The sequence below is a fragment of the Glandiceps talaboti genome, chromosome 3, assembly GCF_964340395.1.
Source record: "Glandiceps talaboti chromosome 3, keGlaTala1.1, whole genome shotgun sequence".
Classification (NCBI taxonomy): Eukaryota; Metazoa; Hemichordata; class Enteropneusta; family Spengelidae; genus Glandiceps; species Glandiceps talaboti.
In genome coordinates this window covers 8,726,160-8,752,022 of record NC_135551.1, presented here as the reverse complement: position 1 = coordinate 8,752,022, position 25,863 = coordinate 8,726,160, and the positions used below count along the sequence as shown (strand labels likewise).

At 35.3% G+C, this 25,863-nt stretch overlaps 1 protein-coding gene across 3 annotated transcripts; it reads right to left on the bottom strand.

Annotated features, from left to right (window-relative positions):
* Window positions 1-11,760: 11,760 nt before the first annotated feature.
* On the bottom strand, window positions 11,761-20,829 carry LOC144432791 (uncharacterized). 3 transcript variants are annotated; one of them, XM_078121070.1, is made up of 4 exons: window positions 20,689-20,829; window positions 19,296-19,531; window positions 16,350-16,453; window positions 11,761-15,779 (listed from the first exon to the last, which is right to left on the bottom strand). In XM_078121070.1, exon 4 carries the CDS (start codon window positions 15,757-15,759, stop codon window positions 12,190-12,192), a length of 3,570 nt encoding a protein of 1,189 aa, XP_077977196.1. In that variant the 5' UTR covers window positions 15,760-15,779; window positions 16,350-16,453; window positions 19,296-19,531; window positions 20,689-20,829; the 3' UTR covers window positions 11,761-12,189. The 3 variants fall into 3 exon arrangements, with proteins under 3 accessions (XP_077977196.1, XP_077977198.1, XP_077977197.1); XM_078121072.1 differs by lacking the exon at window positions 19,296-19,531; XM_078121071.1 differs by lacking the exons at window positions 19,296-19,531; window positions 20,689-20,829 and adding an exon at window positions 17,866-18,017.
* Window positions 20,830-25,863: the final 5,034 nt, after the last annotated feature.

Below are 25,863 nucleotides of genomic sequence, written 5' to 3'. Positions count from 1 at the left end.
TCTATTGAATTTGCACATTTAATATAGACTGAGTACGCGAGTAGAATTTACGGGATGGTACAGTCTGCAGATCGTGAAAAATGCATCATGAGATTTGGGCCTTTCATCGGTATGGTATATGTACGGTGTTTAAATTGCACTTACGGTGCCTGTGCTGCATGTATATTAATTTTGCAGTGCAGGTATTGTATTGTATTCTGATATAAATATTCTGATACATATCTCGGGATGGAGTAGGATTTCACGTGGATATCGTTAGTCACGCACATTTTATGATATTTTATTCCATTTTATTTTATCTTTGTGGTAACCGTTGATCCACGTTGATTTGTGTTACAGTTTCTTTTGTTGGTTAGCCATTTTATTTTATCTTTGTGGTAACCGTTGATCCACGTTGATTTGTGTTACAGTTTCTTTTGTTGGTTAGCAATTTCTTCTGGCTCAATATTCCTTCTCAGGATAGAGTCTGTGTCATATCTTCTATTCAGTTCTCTTTTATCTGAAAGGACACATTTCTCACCTTATAATTTATATGAAGGCACGCGTTTCAAAGTTTACCTACCATAATACGGAACATGCAAACCCGCCATGTTGAATGTTGCATCATGGGGAATGTGATAATAAATAATAATCAATTAGCATTGTAAACAATAAGGATACATTGTTTGTAACCACACATAATCAATTCAAAGTCATCCTGATCAGTGTGGGAGGTTTATTTTATATGTAGCCCCAGATAAGTTATTACGATAATCACAAATAATCCCATATAGTCATTTGCGTCTGAGCATGCTCAGTCTGGATTGCAAGTTCCCTATTATGATCTTTCTGGGAGATAAAGACACTAATGAACATGCATTCGCATACATTCCACAATACATGTACATCTACTCATTGCAGTGAGTACGATGACAAGGGCCCTTCCCTATGTAAAATTTGTATTGATTTTGATTTCCTAAGTGTATATGCCCTGAATAAATACGGACTGTCATAATATAAAACAATGTTGTACAGCAGTGCACTACTCTATACGAATCTATTCAAGTGTAATCATTTGAATCGCACACAAATCAATATTGGAGAGGATATAGTAGTACTAGCTAACATGAATCAGTGGGTCCCTTCCAACCCTCCCTGTCGAGGAATATTTGGACACTACTTTTATACGACATTCACCAGATATGGCCTACCAATGGCGTGGAATTTAAATAGCCGAGACTAACATAGTTTGCATAAATTATAAACAACTGTGTCATTCATTCGTTCATTCTTCCAACGCTATAACCAATTCAATTGCTTGGGTGTGCATATTTTAAATTGTGATTGTTATAATTGTACGCGATTACTTCTTTACACTGGGGACAATCAAAAACACCCCAGGTTCGAACCGCACGTTCTTATTAGGATATGGCTGTCGGTTTTCCCTGAATATTTAGTACCACAGCTAGCTCACTCACTACGCTCATACGAATATTATACATATATAAATCAGTCAGACATACCTATAAGATTTAAACTGCAATGTATATATGAAGTCGGCACACTACTTTTGAGCGATAAAACGCATTTTACCCAGGCACGTACATGTACAACTCCTACCAGCCACACACCTCTAACGGCATGCCAAAACAGATTTGTCTCGTGTCACTGTATATTTCACAGTTATGATTGGCTCATACTTAGCTTGTATGTCAACATGACTCCATTTCACAAAATAACACCAAAGTCTCAATGGAAAGTCTTCAAACTGGTACATTACTGTCAAAAGGAGGCATCTATCTTGGTCCTAAATCACAACTGTTGAACTGTATGTACGTACTGCACATGTTTCCAACCTAATTGTAAGAAATCACGTCTATAATTCCAAAACAAATGAAATAACTTTATTTTTCCAAGCATTCCATAATATCGTATACTGTATTACAAACATACAACCAGTTCTTTTATATATGTACTTCGTTTTGTTTATTTCATTTCATTGTCCGTTTGTTACCCAGGCATACGCTGACTTGTAAGTTGTATACCAAATATAAAATCCTTATCAACATGGTGGAAGCTATCGCAATAATACTGCCTATACTGGCTGTTGTTGGTCTCCTCATTGTTATATTTATTTTCTACGCCTGTGGAACTAAGGCAGGGACGGAGGCTTTGCAGTGTTACTGTAAAACACTCAACCATGTTACTCCTGCAGGAGAATCTGATGGTTGCTGAAAAAAAACAGTTCAGCTTGTTTTTACTCTGGTCGTGCTATTCTTTCACAGCATCTCCAGTGCATATCCAACCACTACAATTTAAAAATAAAAGCAGCAGAACGTATATTCAAGAGCTAAAACATCCAATACATTTGATAAATGCTTTTATTGATGTTTTGTTCTCCTTACTGTGGTAGTAATCAACTACTTCCGAGATCCTACTTCAATCCGTACTGGCCTTATTTCTTTCATTTTACTTCAGAGACTTTCCCTGAAAGTAAACTGCAATTAGCAATTTACTTACATTTAGAATTTGTATTAAATTTTAAATTGTACATTGGTATAACTATATGCAATATAAACCAAACAGGCCTGAATATTATCATATACTATCATGATATTCTATGAGATCCAATTAGACTGCGGAATTACTCAATACAGCAGTTATAAAAGCTATCTCTCCAAACACAAATTTTATTTCTTTTTCTGTGTTGGATTTATATGCACATTTGACTTCTTACGATATGTGAGCCTTTTATCATAATTTGATATATCAAATCATACAGAATCTGAGTGTTACATGTCTACTATATTAATACCTAAACATAATTGGAAATACAAATGGTCTAATATTAAGATGGAGTAACTAACACTTGTTAGGTATGTTTGTATACACATGTCTGCAGCTCATATGGGACAAAAATCCCCACCTCTTGTGAGAAATCCAAAAAGATCCATCAGCTTGGTTTCATGATATATATAAAGGTTATTTTATCACAAGCAGGAAATGTTACCTTGTCTAAATATTTCGTCTACACTCGATTGACTTCTTCAGTGGACTGAATGTTTCCTGAGGTTTTAATGGCGCAACCATGCATGTGTAGCTACTACATATGCTCACCAATCTCTCGGAACGAGTTGCACTAGATTCTGTAACCTGTCTACCACAAACCTGGAGCCGGTATGTAGATGACATGTTTTAATCACGAAACATGACCGTATTGATCAGTTCTCAGAGCTGGGACCAATAACATTATATAAACTCGCATTATCCCATTAACCAGGAAGCTAGAGTAGTCAGAACACATCTCCACAGTGCGAAACTCCTACTCAAAATCAGGATAGAAGAGCACAGGAAATCACGTAAGAAAACGACCATGCAGTGACAGAACATTCATTGACACGGGGACACCAAGTAAATAACGGATGATACAAAACAATGCATAAAGAGACTAGAGATCTATGGAAGTGGCGGGAGGCAAGCCGCGTCTGAAAGGAGCAGCGGACAATAAACTGAGATTGGGATTACAGGTGTCACAACGTACGATCAGGTCATCAATTCCGATGCAGTGGTCAATAATCACGTGACGCCATTAACACCTATATCGAAAACATCAAGTCCACTGAAAAAGTCACACGAGGCTATAGCTTGACATGTAATGGTAATGTTTCCTGCTTGTGATACAATAACCTTAATTTTATGTACATCGTGTGAGAAAGTATCAGCTCATTGGGGTACAAGTTTACACGCAAAATATACATTAGGATCCAAGATTGCATAGCATTTCCAAAAGTGAATATAATGTAATGTAAAATTTGACCAATTTTAAAATAAGTTGATGAATCGATTTGAAAGTATGATTTAAGAATACAAAAATAATTCTGCAATAAAACATAAATATGTACGAATACAAACACTTTTTGTTTGCTTGTTTGTTTGTTTGTTTGGTAGGATGGATGGTTGGTCGGTCGATTCCACTGAAAAATGGACAAAATTAGCACAATAAAAAGATTACGGTGAGGACAATGGATAATACAATAGTTCTTCAAGAATTTATTAAAGTCCAACGTCATTGAACATTTAAAAAAACACAAACACATGATGAATTGAAGTTAACCAATAAGAATCTAGTACGAATACGAACATTTAGAGGTCAAAAATATGAATACAAATGTACATAGTAACCACTGAAAGCAGGAATACAGATGTATATAGTAGCCAATGAAAGCTAGAATACAAAAGTACATAGTAACCACTGAAAGCTGGAATACAAAAGTACATAGTAACCAATGAAATCATGAATACAAAATAGTAAAAAATGAAAGCATGTCATTTATCACTATCGCCATGATTTAATGCACACAAAAGTGTTTATAACAGACAGACAAACAGACGGACACACAGACAGACATTCATTATTAATAATTTTCGGTAATTAGGCTATATCTTACGCCTGCATACTTCAATTTCAATACATTTCAGTACATACATTAACCATAACAAATTGTGTATGTCCTATAAAGTTAGTTGATGTACCTTACAGTGTTAACGAATAATTTGCATAATCAATGATTTTCGGTAATTAGGCTATATGTTAAGACTACATGTTTCAATTTCAATATAATTTACTTCATACATTAAACATAACAAACTTTATATGCCCTACAAAGTTGTTGATGTACCTTACAGTGTTAATGAATAATTTGCATGATTAATGATTTCCGGTAAGTAAGATATATCATAAGAATGCATACTTGAATTTCAATATCATTTAGTACATACGTTAACCATAACAAAGCGGATATGTCCTATAAAATTTGTTGATATAGCTTACAGCTATAGCTTTGCATAAATAATGATTTTAGGTAACTAGGCTGTATCTTAAAAATGCAACCTTCAAATTTTGTATAATATGGTACATGTATCAACCATAATAATACGCACCAATTTTGTATAATATGGTACATGTATCAACCATAATAATACGCACCTGTCCTATGAAGTTTGTTGCTACAACATTTACCTTTAATGAGTATTTTGAATAATGAACTATATTCAGTAATTAAGCAGTATCATGCACTCTTCAAATTCCGTCAAAAGCCTTTGCTTGTAGGTCAAAGTGACGTCACTCCCAAATTACACGCCAATGTCGGGATGGAAAGTCTTCAAACCGGTAATTACTGTCAATAGGAGGTAATCTAGATCTATTAGTACCTAAATCACAACTCTACTGCACATGTTCCCAGCCTAATTTTAACAAATCACGGCTATAATTCCAACACAAATTAAAAACTTTATTTTTCCAAACATTCCATAATATCGTATACTGTGTAGTAAAGATACAACTAGTTCTTTTATATATGTACCTCATTTTGTTTATTTTATTTCATTTTCCATTTGTTTCCCAGGCATACGCTGACTGTATACAAATATAAAATCCTGTTCAACATGGTGGAAACGTACGAAATAGTATTGCCTATTTTGCTTGTTGGCGGTCTCCTCGTTGTTCTGTTTATTTACTTCGCCTGTGGAAATGAGGCAGTGTTGAATGGTTTGTGTTGTTTATGTCATGTAGCCCGAAATGCTCCTGCAATTACCGGTGTCTGTTGAAAACCACTTTCGCCAGTTTTTTTTATGCTCGTCGTGTTATTCTTTCACAGCAACGCCACAGTCTACATTAGCTTTCAAATGAACGACCAAAAATATTCCAACCACTGCAATCAACAACAACAACAACAACAACAACAACAACAACGTATATTCAAGAGCTGAAAAATCCAATATATTTGATAAATGCTTTTATTGATGTTTTGTTATCCTTACTGTGGTAGTAATCAACTACTTCCAGGATCCTATAGCTACAGTCATGTACTGGCCTTATTTCTTTCGTTTTAGTTCAGAGACTTTCTCTGAAAGTAAACTGCAATTATCATATCACTAACAGTTAACACTTGTATATTGTACGCCGGTATAACTACATTCAATACAAACCAAGGAGGCCTGAATATTATCATGATATTCTGTGAGGTCCAATTACAAAGCGGAATTACTCAATACTGCAGTTGTAAAAGATAGGCTTGGAAATACAAATATTATTTGTTCTTTTGTGTTGGATTTGAATATAATTGAAATGTAAATCACTTTCTAAGCTATGTGAACCTTTTTATCAACATTTGTTATACCAAATCGTACAGAATCTGAATGTCACACTCATAAATTATGATATTACATAATGACTAAAACGCATTACTTATGACAGTGATAGAATTATGACGTAGGATAATATTTTATGGAAAATGTACACTTACTTAACTTACATACCAGATATTAACTTTGACATATTAAAAAAAATCTTAAAACATTACTCAATTACTGAAAAAATTAATTATGCATTTGACAATGATATATTTACCGAAATCTAATAAGCCCGCGGCCGTACGGAATGCAGTACTAGGGCATTATTAGACTTATAACAGGCAGGCAGAAAGATGGATATTGAAAGAGTTGTCCCATGTCCTTGAAATCTGTTAAACAAGTATGGGACAGATGTCATCCCATATTCTATAGTAATGAATGCAATGCAATCTATACTTTGCAGAATAAAGAGGACATGAGAAAAATAATTCGAAATACGAATGATCTATCTAATAAGACGGAGTAACTAACACTTGTTAGGTATTTTTTTATACACTTGTTTGCGGCTCTTATAGGACAAACAATTCCCCACCTCTTGTGAGAAATCCAAAGAGATCCATCAGCTTGGTTTCATGATGTGTGTGTAAAGGCTGTTTTGTCACAAGCAGGACATGTTACCTTGCCCAAATATTTCGTCTACACTTGATTGAATTCTTCAATGGACTGAATTTTTTGTCAGGCTTTAATGGCGCCCGTGTCACCATACCGTCAACATATACCTTCAGAACTATGGATGGTGCAGCTAGTACATATGCTCACCAATCTCTCTGATTTGTTGCTAACCGAACAGAGGGCACTGGAATCTGCAACGTGACCATCACAAACCTGGAGCCGGTATGCAAATAACATGTTTTAATCATGAAACATGACCGTATTGATCCGTTCGCTGAACATTTGAATGAACAACTTGGCAACATAAAACTTACTAGATAAATTGAGGAAAATAATGAGCTTGGTTTTCTTTATTCCAACATACATATATGTGAAAAAGTACATTTGTAACTCGGTATGCTTACTGTCAACCTACATAAGGACCAATAACACTATATAAACTCGCATTATCTCATTAACCAGGAAGCAAGAGTAGTCAGAACACGTCTCGACAGTGTGGAACTGCTACTCAAAATCAGGATAGAAGAACACTGGAAATCACTTAAGGAAAAGACCATGGCATGCAGTGACAGAACATTCATTGACTCGGGACACCAAGTAGTTAACGGATGATATACAAAACAATGCATAAAGAGACTAGAGATCTATGGAAGTGGCGGGAGGCAAGCCATGTGTGAAAGGAGCAACCGACATTTAACTGAGGTTTGGATTATAGGTGTCACACCGTACGATCAGGTCATCAATTCCGATGCATTGGTCAATAATCACGTGACGCCATTAACACCTACATCGAAAACATCAAGTCCACTGAAAAAGTCCCACGAGGCTATACGAAATATCTTGACATGGTAATATTACCTGCTTGTAATAAAATAACCTTTATGTACATCGTGTAAGCTCATTGGGGTACAAGTTCACACGCAAAATATACATTAGGATCCAAGATTACATCGCATTTTCGAAAGTGAATGTAATTTAAAATTTGACCAATTTTAAAGTAAGTTGATGAATCGATTTGAAAGTAAGATTTAAGAATTCAAAAATAATTCTGCAATAAAACATATATTTACGAATACAAACACTTTTTGTTTGTTTGCTTGTTTGTTTGTTTGTTTGTTTGTTTGTTTGTTTGTTTGTTTGTTTGGTAGGATGGATGGTTGGTCGGTCGATTCCACTGAAAAATGGACAAAATTAGTACAATAAAAAGATTACGGCGAGGACAATGCATAATACAATAGTTCTTCAAGAATTTATTAAAGTCCAACGGCATTGAACGTTTAAAAACACATGATGAATTGAAGTTTACCAATAACTTGGGGACCTAGTACGAATACGAACATATAGAGGTAAAAAATATGAATACAAATGTACATCTATAGTAACCAATGAAAGCATGAATACAAAATAATGACCAATGAAAGCATGTCATTTATCAATATCGGCATGATTTAATGCACGCAAAAGTGTTTATAAAATATTTCAACATATTTTGCATACAATTTCGTAAACTGCACTTGAATGCATATGGAGGATCGTACATCCAAGTTATTATATCACGAATCACATGATATTAGACAGTACAGATCCAGAAAAGACTGGATACACTACACACAATCAGCAATGTTAACATTGTACAGCTACTTTTGTTCTTAGTGAAATTTCTGGGTTTCTGTTCAAACATGCAGGGTTCCAAATCAGGGTAACTACTGTGCGCCATAACTTGACAATGTCAAGTTCAAGGTTAGGAGAGTGTGACGTCACGAATTCTCTGTGGCCACTAGAGGGCAGGTAAAAATAGGCGACGTATATAAAAATTCAGTTACTTGTTACACAGATGATATTTAATAAGTGGTATAAATCAATCAATCAATCAATCAGTCAAACGTTCTGAATCTACCAACTTCACATACCAAGATCCGTTGTTTTCAAATGAAAATTCATCTGTGTTGTTCTTAAATCGTAGTACCCAATTGAACTTTTGAAAATTTTACTTAACCATCATTCAACAGAGACGAAGGACGTTAGTAACTTACAGGTATAGATATGACCCCTTATTAGGCTCACGAATTCAAATATCATGTGCTCTGAATAGTGAGTCAATCTGTTGACAAAGACTGAAGTGTGCAGTGTGCATTGCACATTTAATAATTATTGTCAAGTTAGTTCAATTCGTTACTATGATCTCTTGTTGATGTGGTCGATGGGCCACGTACCATGTTGAAATGAGACATGATATGGACAATCGTAGGATAGAGCTGGGAGTCTATGTATTAATGATATGCCACTCTCTTCTGATTTCTTCGACTTTAGATTGTATGCTGACGATTCAAATTTGTTTAAAACAATGACAAACTTATTGCACAGGGAAACATTTTGTTCTTGTTGCTGTACTTTAATATAATGCATACAATGTTATGCTTTTTCTTCATAATATACAAAACTTTGAATTTGCTAGCACTTAAAAAGAGATGTGTGTTTGTGTACCTTGTAGTGTAGTGTAGTGTAGTGTATTAATCAGCTGGCTGTGGCTATCCAGCCAAGGGAGGTCAATTACAATAAGTAAGTTTGAGTATGCTGTCAAGAATTGTAATGCTAAATTGAGATTTCAACAATATGCGTATGACTACTTTATATGGTATTACGTTCATGTATTTATAGTTGAAGCTGATGCTATTGATAAAAAAAGAGAGTGCCTCATGAAATACGGAGCATTTCCTGAAATATATGAAGTCCATCAACAAGCTTTATCAACAAGCTTTTACTACACAATAGAGAATTTCACATAACAATATAATTGTTCCAAAACCATTTATTAGAGAGAGTCATGTCATGCAGATTGTATCGAAACACAAGCGTGGTTTAGTAGTTTTCTCTGAGCAGGGAATATCAGCCATACATTATAGAGTTAACTAAAGCTTAATAAAGTAAAATTGCATGTCTTTTCAGGTGTTCACCAAACGAGAAAAGAACAAGGCGTTGTTCTGTGTTGGGCTCATCACCAACCAATTCACAATGTACTCGAACATGCAGACGGTGACATCTACATTCAATTCACGCGTCATGGGAAAGCTTACGCAACACTATCTAAAGAAGAGTTCCATTGCCAGAAAAGAAACCAGCAGATCACCAGACCCTACAGTAAATAATACTATGGCTCAGTTAGGGAAGTACCATGTCACAGATATCCACACTTGGGAAGATGGTCATTGTACTTTTCACGTCAAAATGTATGCTCCTCAGGAAAGTATAAAAGGAAGAATGACAGAGTTTAATGGCATAGAAAGTATCGTTTTAACACAGTGCCCTTTAAATCTTGAGCAGCATGAGTTCCTATAATAAAATTCACCGATCCATTTCTCGTATAATTTTATTAATGTAATCAATTCATTTCACAAGAATACGAAACAAAACAAAAGAGAGAAAATATATTATAAACAGGAATGATTAATAGAATAACATTGCTAACCTGTGTGTACATCGGAAACAGAGTTGCTAATATATGAATATGAACTTAATACTCGAGATGGTTTCTACTATAACTGATATACAATTATGACAAAGTAGCTAAATTGGTGAAAGCTGTATATATATGTATGCCTGATAGTTCACAGCGGCATTAGTTTATTGATGTAGGTTGTATGCTTATCGACATTCATGGGCCTAATACTGAGGTTATTGGCGATGCTCTCGTCAAAGGAGAGTCTTTGATAAAGTAGTTATACCAAATAACAATCAATATATTGATACTTGTGCTCTCTGATCTGTTGTTCGTTTCAGTGACTCTTGAAAGACCGAAATTTACCTTAATATACGTGGCAGAGAAAGTCCCAAATTCGTGTAAAACATTTCTGTCACCATCACCTCAAAATCCATTGCCCATTTCTATCTAGTTTTTCAACTCAATTTCCATACTGATGTGATGCCACACAGTATTCATCAATGCAGAGGAAAGTTCTTCTGAATAAGACATGTCATGACTCGTTCTATGCCATCAAAGTTATTTTTTTCATACTCACCATGATAACTTTTTTGACAATATGTTCAGCTTGTAGGTGTGCAGTATTCCTGCTAAGAATGGGACTACTTGACTGATAATTAATAATGGTACTCATTCAATAAAATGGGCCTAGCAAATGACTCATTTAATAAAAAGGTACACCAGTAAGCTTTAACAGACTCCTGCGTTGGCTCACCATGAATACATATTTCAAACAACTTGTACAATTTATTATGAATTTCAAAGGTAGCATTCGCAAGATATTTAGATGTCATTCCCTATTTTTCCCATATTTTTCTTTGTTCGGGCAAAGAAAATACGAGTGACATAAGGGGTCTTTGTCGCTACCGAGTGATAGACGAGTAGTAAAGACCTTTATGTCATTAGCATTTTCCGGCTGAATGAAGAAAAAATATTTTAGAATAACATAATTATACCAGCGCCAGTAATATCAAAAGAAAAGTTAGGGAAGGTAATGGCAATTTTGAACACATTGGAACCAGTGATGTAGACACGCGTTGTGACGTAGAGCGACCAGAGTATATATTCAATGTGTGTACCAAACTACAGGAAATATATGAAGCTTACATTCTGGCGACATAGCTTAATTACCGACATAATATTAATAATACAAATTACACGTTAGATTTAGAAGCTATAACAGAGCTTTACAAGGTAGTTTTGCTTTTTTATATCACAATATCCGTTTTCGAAATTGAAATATCAGTATACATACTGAAACATGTTTAAATCATCACTACTAAATGCGAGAATATTTAGCAAAGCGGTTTGGCAAAATAATGACACAAGTATAGAATGATGCACTCAAAACATTACGATTCGACATCACACAATGACAAGGACGAAATCAGATAAACATTTCGTAAATCTGACATTTCGGACATAAACACACTCACACTCGTAACATCACTGTAAAAAGAAACAACACTAATGAAATAGATTCTTGATTATAGGCTTTATTCAATGGAGAAAAACGTAACAATAATAACACTTTGCATATGAATAAGAACGTACCAGTGTACGATTGTCAATTGCTTACAACCTCTTTCACTTATGTGAAAATAAAATCGTATTACCTAATAAAGAGTGATAGTATGGAGTATTTGAAATGATATAAGTTCAAAAAAATATAAAAAGAGTGATCAGAAAAAAGAAGGAATAGGAAAACAAAACGACTCACTGAATATTGCTAGAGTAATAATTCTTGTATACGTTGGATGTAATTATTCGCAATATAAAAAAAGGTAACTCTTGGTAATTAAAATATATACTCACATGGCAATATGATATAGTTTCCAATTATGTATCTATACGTACGTATGTGCATTCGTGTATTGTATTATATTGTATGTATGTATGTATGTATGTGTGTATACATGCGTGTAGTATTAACCAGTCAAGTCATTCACTAGTTTTGTCCAGAAAACTTCAATTTTCCTCCTATTGTTACTGTGAGGCCATTCACAGAAAGTCTTTGTGTTGATGTTAAACTTAACTAATTCTGACATATCATTTTCATCAACTTCTTCTAAAAGGACAAACAACATTTTGTTATCCTTCACATTGTCGTTTAGGATATGTTGATTTGCATGTTGAAGTTCACGTTCACACCATCGACTTTTGACAAAATTGTTGGATATGAGAAATACTACTTTCCGGCTTGTCATCACGGCATCTGAAATATTTGTTAAGATGTATCGCCCACCGCGAAAGTCTCTTTCAGCAATACACAAATTCAAATGAGGTGGTTTATCCTCGAGGGTTGGCAGGAGATTGTCATAAACCCATTTTGAATCTTTATGGCTGTAGCACACAAATGCATCATATTGGTACACTTGAACTTTATCATCCAATGGAGCATACCGTAACGGATAACGTTGTCTGTTGTTTGCCACATGTCTGTATGCGCGGTAGATCAATTTCCATCGTTTCATCCACAGTATGACTCCAATAATGACGATTACAATACATGCTGATGTTGGGGCAAGCACAAGTACATATGCGAGACCCTTCTCACAATCCAATTCCTTAAAGTCAACAATTGTAAACGGTTTACCTTGCATATTACTAGGTGCATTACATTGATACGTCTGCCATACAAGTGACCCATCTCTTGTGAATCGGAGAGTGTTATTGTTCGTCATCCAAGACTGCAATTCAGCTATATTACAATCGCAATTTAAAGAATTGTTCTCAAAATACAATGCATATAATGACGTCATCTTGAAAGGTGACGGGTGTAAATATTTGATTTGATTGTGAGATAGATCAATTAGCGTCAGATTTGAATTGAATTCAAATAAATCATTGCTGACAGACGTGATCTTATTGAGGGATAGATCGAGTATTTTCAAAGATGTCAAATTCATGAAATAAAATTGACACAATTCTGTTATTCCCGAATTAGAAATATTTAGGTTTTCCACCTGGAAAAAATCTTGAAAGAACACATGAACATTGTCTCTGTTACATTCAGCTGAGCCTTGATCATACAGCGTGTTGCTTAGGTTTACGTATTTCAAAAGTTGTGTATTTGAAAATGTAACCTGATGGTTATTCAAACGCAGTTTGGAAGAAGACATGTCGAGGCTCTTCAATAATGGTACAGATACATCAAGTGTACAGTCATCCAGAATTTGGGCAATCATTTGTGTCAAAGAAGGAAAGATGATATTGTCCAGGCAAGACAGTTTTGATATTGTATTTGCAAGGTCTAGAGTCTCCAAACCTTCAAGTCCACAGTCATAGATGTTGAATTGCATTAAATTACCAGTTGCTCTGAACACTTTCGTCGACCCTTGAAAGCACCACAAGTTACTATAAAGGTAACCCTTTGATAGATCAAGCAGCATAGTGTTTACAGGAATAGAACAAATGTCAACAGGATTTGATGCTAACTCTTTAAAACCATGCATATAAACTTCCTCAAAACGTTTCTTACCATATGCAATGTCAAAATAGGCGTCAGAACTACTATAACCGATGTCAATGATCCTCAAAGATGTAAGATTAGGTAACACTGGTTGGAGATCTAGAGATAATTCTAAGGCATTGCTGGACACATTTAGATAAACAAGATTATCCAAACCTCTGAAGACGTCCCCGTCAATATGGATTACCTTGTTATCACTTAAATCAAGAAGTTCAAGACCGTCTAACCCAATGAATGTCGATGGGTTGATATTTTCCAATGGAGGATTACTATTGTTAAGATACAAAGCTTTCAAACCATCAAAACAAGAGAATACATTCACCATTGTGTCTGTATATCCATTATACAACAGAGTTTCTACTTTGATAGATTTGTTTGTTGTACAGTTTGGCATCCATTCTATTGGGGCACTAAAGTTTAGCATGGCGATTGGTGTGTCTGATAGTAAATCTATGAAAAAACTTGGCATATTGTTAGATAATTTATTATGTGGGAACTGTAAGGAGAGGGTTTCTATAGAATTGCAATTTCTCTTCCATAATTTTTTGGATAATGACATGCATGACGCTAACTCACCATAACCCCACGAGATATCAATAAAGTTAATCATTTTTCGATTTAAGCTATAGCTGGTTTGGAATGATTGGAGGTTAGGATAATTACATAACCAATTACCAATACTTCTGCTGTGTTTATGTATCTGAAGTATTTGGGCATTGTCACAGACTCTGTATTTATGGCATACTAGTTCTAATGATCTAAGCTCTGTTAAAGTAGTATGGTCAACAATTGAATTTCGAGGAGAGCCATATGATGTGCTGCCACCTAGCTTTAAATGATGGAGATTTTCTAACCCATGAAGAGCTGTAACGTATATCATCGGATTATATGTCAGATCTAAGGACGTCAAATTAGTTAAACCTATAAACGTAGAATTCCATATAAATGTTATTCTATTGTATGAAATATTGAGATGACGAATAAGAGATAAGTTCTGAAAAGTGTCCGGAAATAGTACTTGCATAAGGTTGTACGAGAGATCCAAGAATGTCAATTTTCTTAAACGTTCAAATGTACCAGAACCTATGCTATTTATTACGTTATATGAAAAATCAATGTTCTCCAAATTATGCAAATTACTAAAATATGAAGCCTTTAAATCCCGGAATTTATTATAAGCAAGGTTTAACTTTGTTAGTCCGATTGTGTTATCTTTGCCATTCAGAGATCTATGCGCAGTTGACATATGGCGTGTATATGTATCGATGCATTCATAAAAAAGGGGTTTTGATAGATCAAGGCACTTGAGATTGGGAAGTGGATCCAGGAAATCTAAATTCACACAACTATGTGTCAAGTTGTATGGATATAAGATATAATTTCTAAGGTCCAAAAATTCTAATTGACCCAACCCAGTCAATGTGCAATTTGATACCTCCAAAACAGAGTTGTTGAAAATAGAATACAATCCTTCGAACTGAAATATTCTAGTTGCATCTGCAACTATGCTTAATATCTTCAGATTTTTCAAATATTTGAATGTCCCACATGGTATTGATATAATAAAATTTGACGAAAGGTCTAATTCTTCAAGTTTTCCAAGATTCTTGAAACTTGCAGCCGATATGTTCCTAAGATTATTATAGCTGAGGTTCAATTTCTCCAAATAAGGAAGATGACTAAACGAAGTGTTACTTAATTGGTCAATTAAATTGTTGTAGATGTTCAGCTCAGTAGTTGTATTTGGTAAAAACCGAGGTATTTCTTGAAGGTGCATGTCTGAACAGTCGAAGTGACTACCGTTTGATCGTGAAATTGGTCTCGAAAGGCAGTATTTAAATGGTGTTTTCCCGGTAGTTGTCATAATTGTGATAAGTAACATAAGAAATATGGACAGGAGGTAAACCCAAGATTTCCTGCCATAGAGGATAAACGTGTGATCTTCGGATCGCGGCATTCTGTAACGTCGGAAGAAGTAGGCGCTCAGAGCTAAAAGTATTGATGAATGACAAATAAGGACGACCATAGATCCAATTAATGTAACGTCTGTAAGATAAAAACAGCCATAAAAGTATAGTTCATGTACGTGATGAGACCATAAATAAATAAAAATGTGCTTATAGATAATAAGAGCTTGGGAGTATACGATTGTCATTGTTAATTTCTTACAATCTATTTCAGGAATGATATCAAAATAAAATCGTTTTACTATATATATACATTAAACAAAAAAGAATGTCGATATATACATATATATATATATATATATATATATATATATATATATATATATATATATATATATATAATATAAATATGTATTATATACATACATATATATATATATATACATACATATATATATATATACATATATATATATATATATATATAAATATATATATATATATATATATATATATATATATATATATATATATATATATATATATATATATATATATTAACTACTCTTGCTGCTAGACCTTCGGGCTTTCTTCCGATGCGCTAAGCGAGTGAGGGCTTGTCCGAACCTCGAAAGCGACCTATGGTGGATTATCGAATTGTTTTGGAAGAACACCTGAGGTCTAGCAGCTAGACTACACATTAACTTACCATTAACAAATCTTTACAGCGGCTGCCTATATATCCAATCGTCCTCTTATACCATTTTTCACTTTATGAATGTTTGGACTTGTGTGTGCTACAGTTGCCGCATTCTACAAATGAAGAAAGCTACTTTAAAAAAGGCCAGTGGACCGATTGTCTACGCATTTGCTATGTAGAAGATAACATCATTTAGTAGTCAACATCAGGGGTATAGGGTTCCACAACTGTCGAGAACGTACTGTTGTTGACAACAACTAAACGAGTTTTTCTTCTACAAAGCAAAGGCGTGGAAGTATTGAGTTCAGATATTGCATTTCCCATTGTTCAGAGTTTAGTTTATTGACTGCATAAATAACGAATATAGAGTGTTTGACAGATTTATGTATTTGTTAGCACAACTGACTTTTAAGGTTCAGTAGGCATAGTGAAATATCTGTAAGTAAGTAAGTAAGTAAGTAAGTAAGTAAGTATGTATGTATGTATGTATGTATGTATGGATGGATGGATGGATGGATGTATGTATGGATGGACGTATGCATTCATGTATGTATGTATGTATGTATGTATGTATGGATGGATGGATGGATGGATGTATGCATATGTATGTATGTATGTATGTATGTATGTATATCTGTCTGGCTGTCTGTAGCTGTCCGTCTGACAACAACTTAAAGTAAAATACCACTTGGTATTTGGCAGGGACATTAAATTGGGCGTGTTTTGTGTACATAGAAAATTGGTCAAATGAAACTGATTGCATCTTATATAGATTGTGCTTTTGGGGAAAAAGTGGGTTTTCGTGAAAACAAAAAAACAAACACAAACAAACAAAGAAACACACACACACACACACACAGAACAAATTACTGCCTTAATTGGTAGAGAAGTTTGGTAGGGATGCCTGTAGTGATGAATCAATGTTTGCATTTCGCGAATAGCATTCCTCTGAGATGACAACAATGAAAGTTATTAAAACATTGTCGATGTCAAATAATGATTACAGAAAACTGGAAGAACGATGACGTGATCACATTATGTGAAAACTTTTCATATTTTCTCAATATTATTTGTATTAAATTAAGGCAACAACAACACTTCCGTTTATTCATTTATGATCACCCAATCATTTGAGTATTGTATAATTTATGTTTATAAGACTTTAAAGATGGAATAAAGTATGATTCACTTGAGAGGAGAACAAGCTGAGGCAAGGAGTTTTCATCTGCTCCCTGGCTGGCTACTTCTAAAATGATCCTAGTTAAACATTAATCATTGTGTAGTCTGATTTATTGATATGATGAGGCCACATTTCAAGACAAAAATTGCTATGAAGGACGATCTTAACAGTTGTGTGAAAGTTATGAACCAAATTGAAGTAGACAGATCTAATGTCGCAAAGTCATATTTTAAGCATAATATTGTGCTCTCATGCAGCCTGGCAGGTCGTATTAGGCTCGTGTTTCAAGTTAGTGTAACTTGATGAAATAAAATAAAAGTAAGATATATCACCACATTAACCTACCATTAACAATTTTTTTTACAGAAGCTGCCTTTATATTCAATCGTCCTCGTATACCACGTTTCACTCTATGAATATTTGGATTTCTGTGTGATAGTTTCCATATTTTACAAATGGAGAAGTAAGCTACTTTCAAAACGCCAGTGGACCGATTGTCCACGCCTTTGCTTTGTAGATGAAAAACTCGTTTAGTTGTTGTCAACATCAGCAGTATAGTGTTCCATAACTTTCGAGAACTTACTGTTGGAGGAAGTATCGAGTTCAGATATTGCATTTCCCATACTTCAGAGTTAGTTTATGAGTGCACGAATGCGTGTTTGACAGTTTTATGTAATGGTTAGCACAACTAATTTCTAAGGTCAGTAGGAATGGTGAAGTGTCTGTCTGTCTGTCAACAACTTACATATGTAGTAGAATATCACCAGACTGCTTGTTCTGTAGTTGGTGGGGATGTTAAATGGCAGATGTAAATAGAATATTGGACAAATAAAACTGTGTGTATTATATATAGATGTATGTCTCGGTTAGAAAATAAAGGATTTTTGTAAAAACAATGAAACAAACACACAAACAAGAGAGAAAACAAACAACTAAACAAACGAAATATGAAATCAGCTACCGGCTTGATTGGCACTAGAAATGTGGTAGGATGCCTTTTGGATGCACAATTGTTCATGACATGACGAAAAGTGATATGCAAATTAAGTTACGTTTACTGTCAAAAAACTTCAATTCCGAAACCACTAGTACTGGAAAGATTGAGGTGAAAGTTCACCGAGGATATATAAATGAAGTGTAGTATTCCGGACATGATAATCCTATCAGTAACATGGAAAAGTAGGTATAATAATACGAATTTGTGGTCAAAAGTTAAATCTTGGAACTATTAGGTGAATGGGTAGACAGTACCACAGTACCATAAGAAACAGTCAAATACAATTATATAGATATAGATACAGCACGAATATGTATATATGGAACATTCATAAAATGAAATCACATATACCAGCAACAAGATCTGCACACAGCACAGTGAAAGCATGATGGTGTAAATTGCACAAAGAGCAACATGGATATGTGGGCATGTAAATAATAAAAATATTTAAGATTGACACATATATGCTCACAACTAAGTCCACAGCAACAGCTACCAATCAAACTCACTGATAAGTACATTTTCATTTATTTCTCATATTCTCTACTTGTGCTACGATACCATTAGCGCTATTTGTGTACGTGTATGTTTTACAACATGTAATACGTAACAGGTATACATATTAAGAATTCATAGACCGTTTGTATTCAAATAATTTTGAAGGGAGTTACTATGTAATGGGTACCTAAATCTAGGATTCAAACTGATATCAAGTTCAGACAACCCACCTACAAAGTCTGTGCGTGAGTTCCATAAGTAAAATAAAAAATCATCTTACCCCGTTGTTTTTTGTTGTGCAAGTCAAATCCATCAGGCTTTGAAAACCAATGATGAAAGCGATATCGCTTATCCTCGACGCTACAAGAAACTTTGTGGGCAGTTGAATGCAACAACGTCGATGTCACAACGGCAATGTAACACTGTTTTATGGCAAGCGCTTATGACTCGCCCCAGTATATTGCTGTATCTATACCAGTTCACTTCCAGTTTGCATACCTCGTAAGGGTATGAGATCTGTCATTGCATGTTTTAGGAGGAAGAACACATGTACGTTTATACGTCATTTCTGCCATATCATATATCACTGGGGTCTTCAATCGTATATTTAATAGTCGAAATATTTATCACAAGTTCCTTAATAGAAAGTTAATTTGTAACTCACGAGGCAAAATAATAAACACATTTATGTAGTTTATGAACAATGAGCCCACTCCTAATATCATGACACGTCACGGCGAAGCATCCGCGATTCCGCATGCACACACAGACATTGCGAAGGTTTTCGAGTATTTTTACTATCTACCTGTACTCATATTCTACTTCGAAAGCTGAAAACAATTTGCTATCCGAAATTTATTTATTTATTGGGGGGGGGGGGCGGAAGGTTAACGTTGTAAGTTCGATGACCTTTGTCGAACGGTTTTTGAGTCAGTCCTACCAGACTATCAGACAGTGTTGGTCTCATGAAACCACTGTTTCATTTCATTTTAAACCTGTGTTCACTACAAAATGGTAAATAATTATTCATTTAAAAAAACAACTGTATTTGTTAATAATTAGTGGTCAATATTATGCCATTGCGCTAAATGTGTATGTTTTACAACATGTAATACGTAACTGGTATACATATTAAGAATTCGTAGACCGTTTGTATTCAAACAACCTTGAAGGCCGTTAATATGTAATCTAGGATTCAAACTTTCAAATTGACAGTGGGTTTCGTAACTGACTTGAATATTGAGTTGACTTGATAAATTGCAGTGTTTGAAACAGATGGCTATTACATATAAAAAATAGTCTCAATATAAAGTTCAGTCAAAATAATTATGATTTAAAGTTACAAACCTATTTATCGATTCACCTTCTGATTCAAACCACTAAACTTCAACCTGCAACATGCTTGTGGTGCCCGATTTCTCATGAGTTTATCACTGTAATAATTTATAATTAAACGTGTCCCGGGAAGAGGGCCTCAACTATCTCAATTCCTCTTTGTTTCATCATTGCATTTTTTTTTTAAAAATCGTCCAAGAAATGTTGGCACGCCAGATAGACAAGGCCTCAACGTTCGAATCGGTAACAACAAATGTACAGCCAATGATATCAGATTCAGACAACCCACATACAAAGTCTGTGCTCGAGTACCATAAGTAAAATAAAAGTAATTTTACCTAGTTGTTTTCGTTGTGCAAGTCAAATTCATCAGGCTTCGAAAACCAACGATGAAAGGGATAGCTGTTATCCTCGACGCTGTAAGAAACTTTGTGGGCAGTTGATTGCAACAATGTCGATGTCACAATGGTGATGTAACATTGTTTTATGGCAAGCTACTACGACTCGCCCCAGTACATTGCTGTAACTTATACCACTTCACTTCCAGTTTGCATACCTCATAAGGGTATGAAATCTGTCATTGCATGTTTTAGGAGGAAGAACAGCGATACGTTTATACGACATTTCTGCCATACTATATATCTCTGGGGTCTTCAATCGTATATTTAATAGTCGAAATACGTATCACAAGTTCCTTAATAGAAAGTTCATTTGTAACTCACGACACATTTTTGTAGATTATGAACAATGAGCCCACTCCTAATATCATGACACGTCACGGCGAAGCATCCGCGATTCCGCATGCACACACAGACATTGCGAAGGTTTTCGAGTATTTTTACTATAAATCTACCTGTACTCATATTCTACTTCGAAAGCTGAAAACAATTTGCTATCCGAAATTTATTTATTTATTTTTTATTTTATTTATTTATTTATTTATTTATTTATTTATTTATTTATTTATTTATTTATTTATTTATTTATTTATTTATTTATTTATTTATTTATTTATTTATTTATTTGGGGGGGGAGTTCGATGACCTTAGTTGAATGGTTTATGAGTCAGTCCTACCAGACTATCAGACAGTGTTGGTCTCATGAAATCACTGTTTCATTTCATTTTAAACCTATGTGCGCATGAACTGCAACTCAGATTTTTTTCGATCAAATAACCAAAGTTATATTCACTACAAAATGGTAAATAATTTTTCATTTAAAAAAACAACAACTGTATTTGTTATTAATTAGTGGTCAATATTATTTGTAGGCAGTGTAGAGATACGTTTAAATATATTGTAATCCTATATTGAGGGAAATTTACATACAAGAATATCTTTCGAATCAAAATGCAATTTATGTGTGGTAAATATGAGGGGTTGGGGCACACCATGCATCCATTAGTTCAGACGGGATGTGCTAAATATATATTGCTAAAGCCGAACAAAAAATGTTGTTTGGTTCCGGTTACCCGACCCCACCTAGTTTTTCAAGACGATCCTAAACATTTTCTTTACGTACTTGAGAAAAATAATAATAACAGTCGCGAAAATCGTGAAGTCTCGCAAGAAATATTGGGTGCGGAAACTGACATCAACTTAAAAAGACAATATAAAACTATTCTTCCAATCTGTAACGGCTGTACATCTGATAGGAAGAAATAAACAACACAGAGACCATTTGGAAAACTATGGAAAACCTGAAATAGGCACTCACACATGAAAAAAAAAATACAATAAATTAAAAAATCGACCTACCCCACATATTTTAAAATTGAATGTAATCGGTATCACACAATTTTTTTTACGCCTAAATCCCAGACCCAATTTTAGTCAAACAAGAGTAAAAAACATATAAACCAATTTCAGACCAAATGGTAATTTTGAGAAGTTGTGTTTTTTCTCGTGAGGGCGCTATTTTCGAAGGCACACAGGTGAGAGTGAAGTGGTCCTCAAAAACTTTCTAATTTTCGACAGAAGTTCCCTTAAACTTATCGAATTACTTGCTAAGAGCTTCGTAAAGTGTATGCTGTCAGTCAGTGCTGGTTTGAATTTACTGGGATGGCTAGCAGTCAAGAAAAACGACCAAGACCAAATTCTACTGGTTCTGAAACGGACGGTGAGTTATGCAGTGGTCATGACGTAATGGGTCTTCTCAAAGAATTGAGATCAGGTCAATCTGCTATACAACGCTCTCTTGAAAGCAAGATCGATCGTCTGAGAAATGATCTCTCAACTGTTATCCAGCATAAAATTCAAGATTTGAGAGATGACTTTGCCATGGATATTGCAAGACTGCAGGGTAAAATCGACGAAGTTGAACGAAAGTTACAGACTTTGCCAGGTGCGCAGGGTGATACCATGCAGAATCCGACAGATGTAGCCGAAATAACCGTCATCGCAACAGGAGTTCCCTATGAAGAAGGTGAGAACTTAATAGCGAAAGTCAACGATATTATACAAGCTCTTGGAGTAGACATGGCCGAAAATATAAAAGTTTTGGATGCAGTCCGTTTGCGAAACCGCCGTCGTGATAAACCTGGATTGGTTAAAATTGCAATGGAAAGTGTAGATCAGAAAAAGAAGGTATTGCGAGAGAAGCATCGATTGAAAGACAGTGATAGATATAGCCGTGTTTATTTACGCTCAAGTAAAACTCACGCTGAAAGGTTAATCGAATTGAATGCAAGATTCTTTCTTAATGAACTTCCAAATGGTAATGACTATCGCATCACGGCTAACGGTCGTATCATGAAGAAAACAGCTGAAGGTCACCATGAAGTTAGACGTACACGTCATGCAAACGATATGGACGGAGTGACAGAATAGGACACCCAGCCTGATGGGCTTCGGATTGCTCACCTAAATGTTGGTGGATGGACTGTGTGGAACAATGAACTTAGATCCAATATACTGTTAACATTAAATGCTGATATTATTAGTTTAAATGAAACACATTTAGCTGGCGATGACGTTCTACATCTTGAAGGTTATCATTGGGTTGGTTTTAATAGGCAAACTGTTCATGTCAATGCAAGGCGACAGTTTGGTGGTGTGGGTATATTTGTTAAAAATATCATATATGACGATCACTTTGTGTCTGTATGTGATAGAGTTTTTGATGGTATTTTGGGCGTTCGATTTGTAAATAAGATATCTGGTTATTCTTTCATTACATATTCATGTTATCTACCGCCTGAAAACTCACCCTGGGGTAGAAATGCTAATGCATTTTTCGGTCATCTGCTTTCTCAACTATATACTTATGATAATGAGGTTGATTGTTTAGTTATTTGTGGAGATTTAAATGCTCGTCTTGCACTAGTAGAAAAAATAGTACAGTTTACGACACTTTCCGTACTATAGTTCAGATTGAGTTCAATTCTGTACTTTTATGCTGATGAGGTGGACGTTTCTGTACTTTCCCATTAGCGCCTGTCTAATCGGATTATACTCGATCTGAAAAATAGTTCAGATTGCGAGTCGGAAGTGATTTGAATACATTTGCATTTAGTTCAGAATATATTCATGAGTTCACCCCCATAACCGGGCAGTAAACAAATGAATATTCAAATCTACCGTGCTTGCAATCAATACGTACATAAACGCTATACGTGTAGCTAGTGTATTCGATACATATGTATGTATATAAGCAGGCTTATGATATGAACTACATGGTTAGGACGTACGTAGATTGTAATATCACAGGGCTCATTTTGAAATAAATGTTCGTAGTACGCCTTTTCATTATGCACTACATACCGCCACCACTAAACGTGTTTCACATTTCTACGCGTTTGATGCATAGTAATACAGATTTAGATGACATGACAATCGTTTCCAATAATAGTTTAAAATTGGGCCACAAATATTGCTAGTGTATGGAGCTTCTTAACAAACCTGACCGGCCAATAGCGTCAACAAACTCACAGTAGAGACGTGCTGACAGATTTGAGTCTGTGGACATTATTTCTAGCTAAGTAAAATTGAGTGACTATTGGGAATATTATATGGCATCCATGTCGTCCATGTCGTCTATAGTTTCTGACTGACCGTGTTATGTACAACGTAACGCTGAACGAAATACGGTCCATCAGGAATTAACTAGACTAACCTCTATGGGAATAGTATTCTTGTCCATGTGTCGTTTATAGAACAATTAAGTGTTAGGGTGTGATCTTCACAGTAATAAACAAGCCTTTAGAAGAACAACAGGTATTCACGCCTCAAATATCTTGGGCATCATCCAAATTACGATCATGAGCACCAAAGTAAAGGAAATACTTAATGACGTTCGGCATGCAGAACCCCCCCCCCCCCCGGGCCCGTACCTATGGGTACATGCCCGGCATCCATGTAACTGTTATATCACTCTACGTGACGATTCTGAGGGCCCTCATCTCTTATTCTCTTGTTTTATTTCAATTATACTCATAACTCCTGTTTTTATAGTATAACTGTACAATTGGCTTCGATCAGTGCATTCCAGATTTTCATGAGTCATGAGTGCACATTGCACAGATATCTGCAGAATACTTAAAAGGATTATGGGTAATGTATGCATATGCGGGAAAAACAAACTGCTGTAAGGAGCATAGTCTCGCTGCCAGACTCGAGACTATCGTCCCTAATCTGTTTACCGAGCGGCGCAGCCGCGAGAATAGAGGGGGACTGGTCCCGCTCTTCTCGCGGCTGCGCCGCTCGGTAAACAGATTAGGGACGATAGTCTCGAGTCTGGCAGCGAGACTATAAGGAGCACTGACTTTGCCCTCATATCTTCATCCCATTTTGCACTGAAGAAGTTTCACATGGCTCTCATATTTCATATATACTCTTTCTAAATATATGGTGATGCAACATGAGTAAAAATAACTGGGGTTAACTAAGTTTGGTAGTCAATATAGCAGGTTTACCATCAAACTGACGCAAAATTTGTTTCAAATTTGTCTAGTAAAAACCGTTGGCCCAGTTGTCGATTAGGCTTACAAGTTACACAAAGCATGATAAGACACTGTGAATGGTGCAAATAAACAACGTGCGAAATGCCAAATACCAAATGCAAACAATACAAGCGAACAAAAGGGCCTGTATGCACTCTAATAGCCCGATATTTTGCCTAAAATCAGGCTCACATGTGCGAACGGTGTGTTTTTGACGTACCTAGTAGGCAGTGATGTAGATAATAGCCGGTTACCGGTCACAACGCCCAGCTATAACTTATAAGTATAACAGTTGTGGGACCGGCTTAGGAAAGTACTCAAACCTGACGATCATTGAACAAATTCTAAGGTTGGAAAATTAAATATGAGTTGCCCGGGAGTTCTAATAGCAAGTAAAATACCCAAAGTGTAAACAAAAAGATAAATTAATTCATAATTATTTGGAAAACATTAGACGATTACGCAGTAAAACAAGACTGGCCACGCTATCGCTAGCGAAAGCCTTCGAACTAGTTTCATAACGACCGGACGTTGAAGGAAGCGCGAAGCGAAGTGTGAGGTCAATGTGACGTCT

Coding starts and splice junctions, on each gene's coding strand:
- LOC144432791 (XM_078121070.1), bottom strand. CDS start 15,759: ATGGTCGTCCTTATTTGTCATTCATCAATACTTTTAGCTCTGAGCGCC.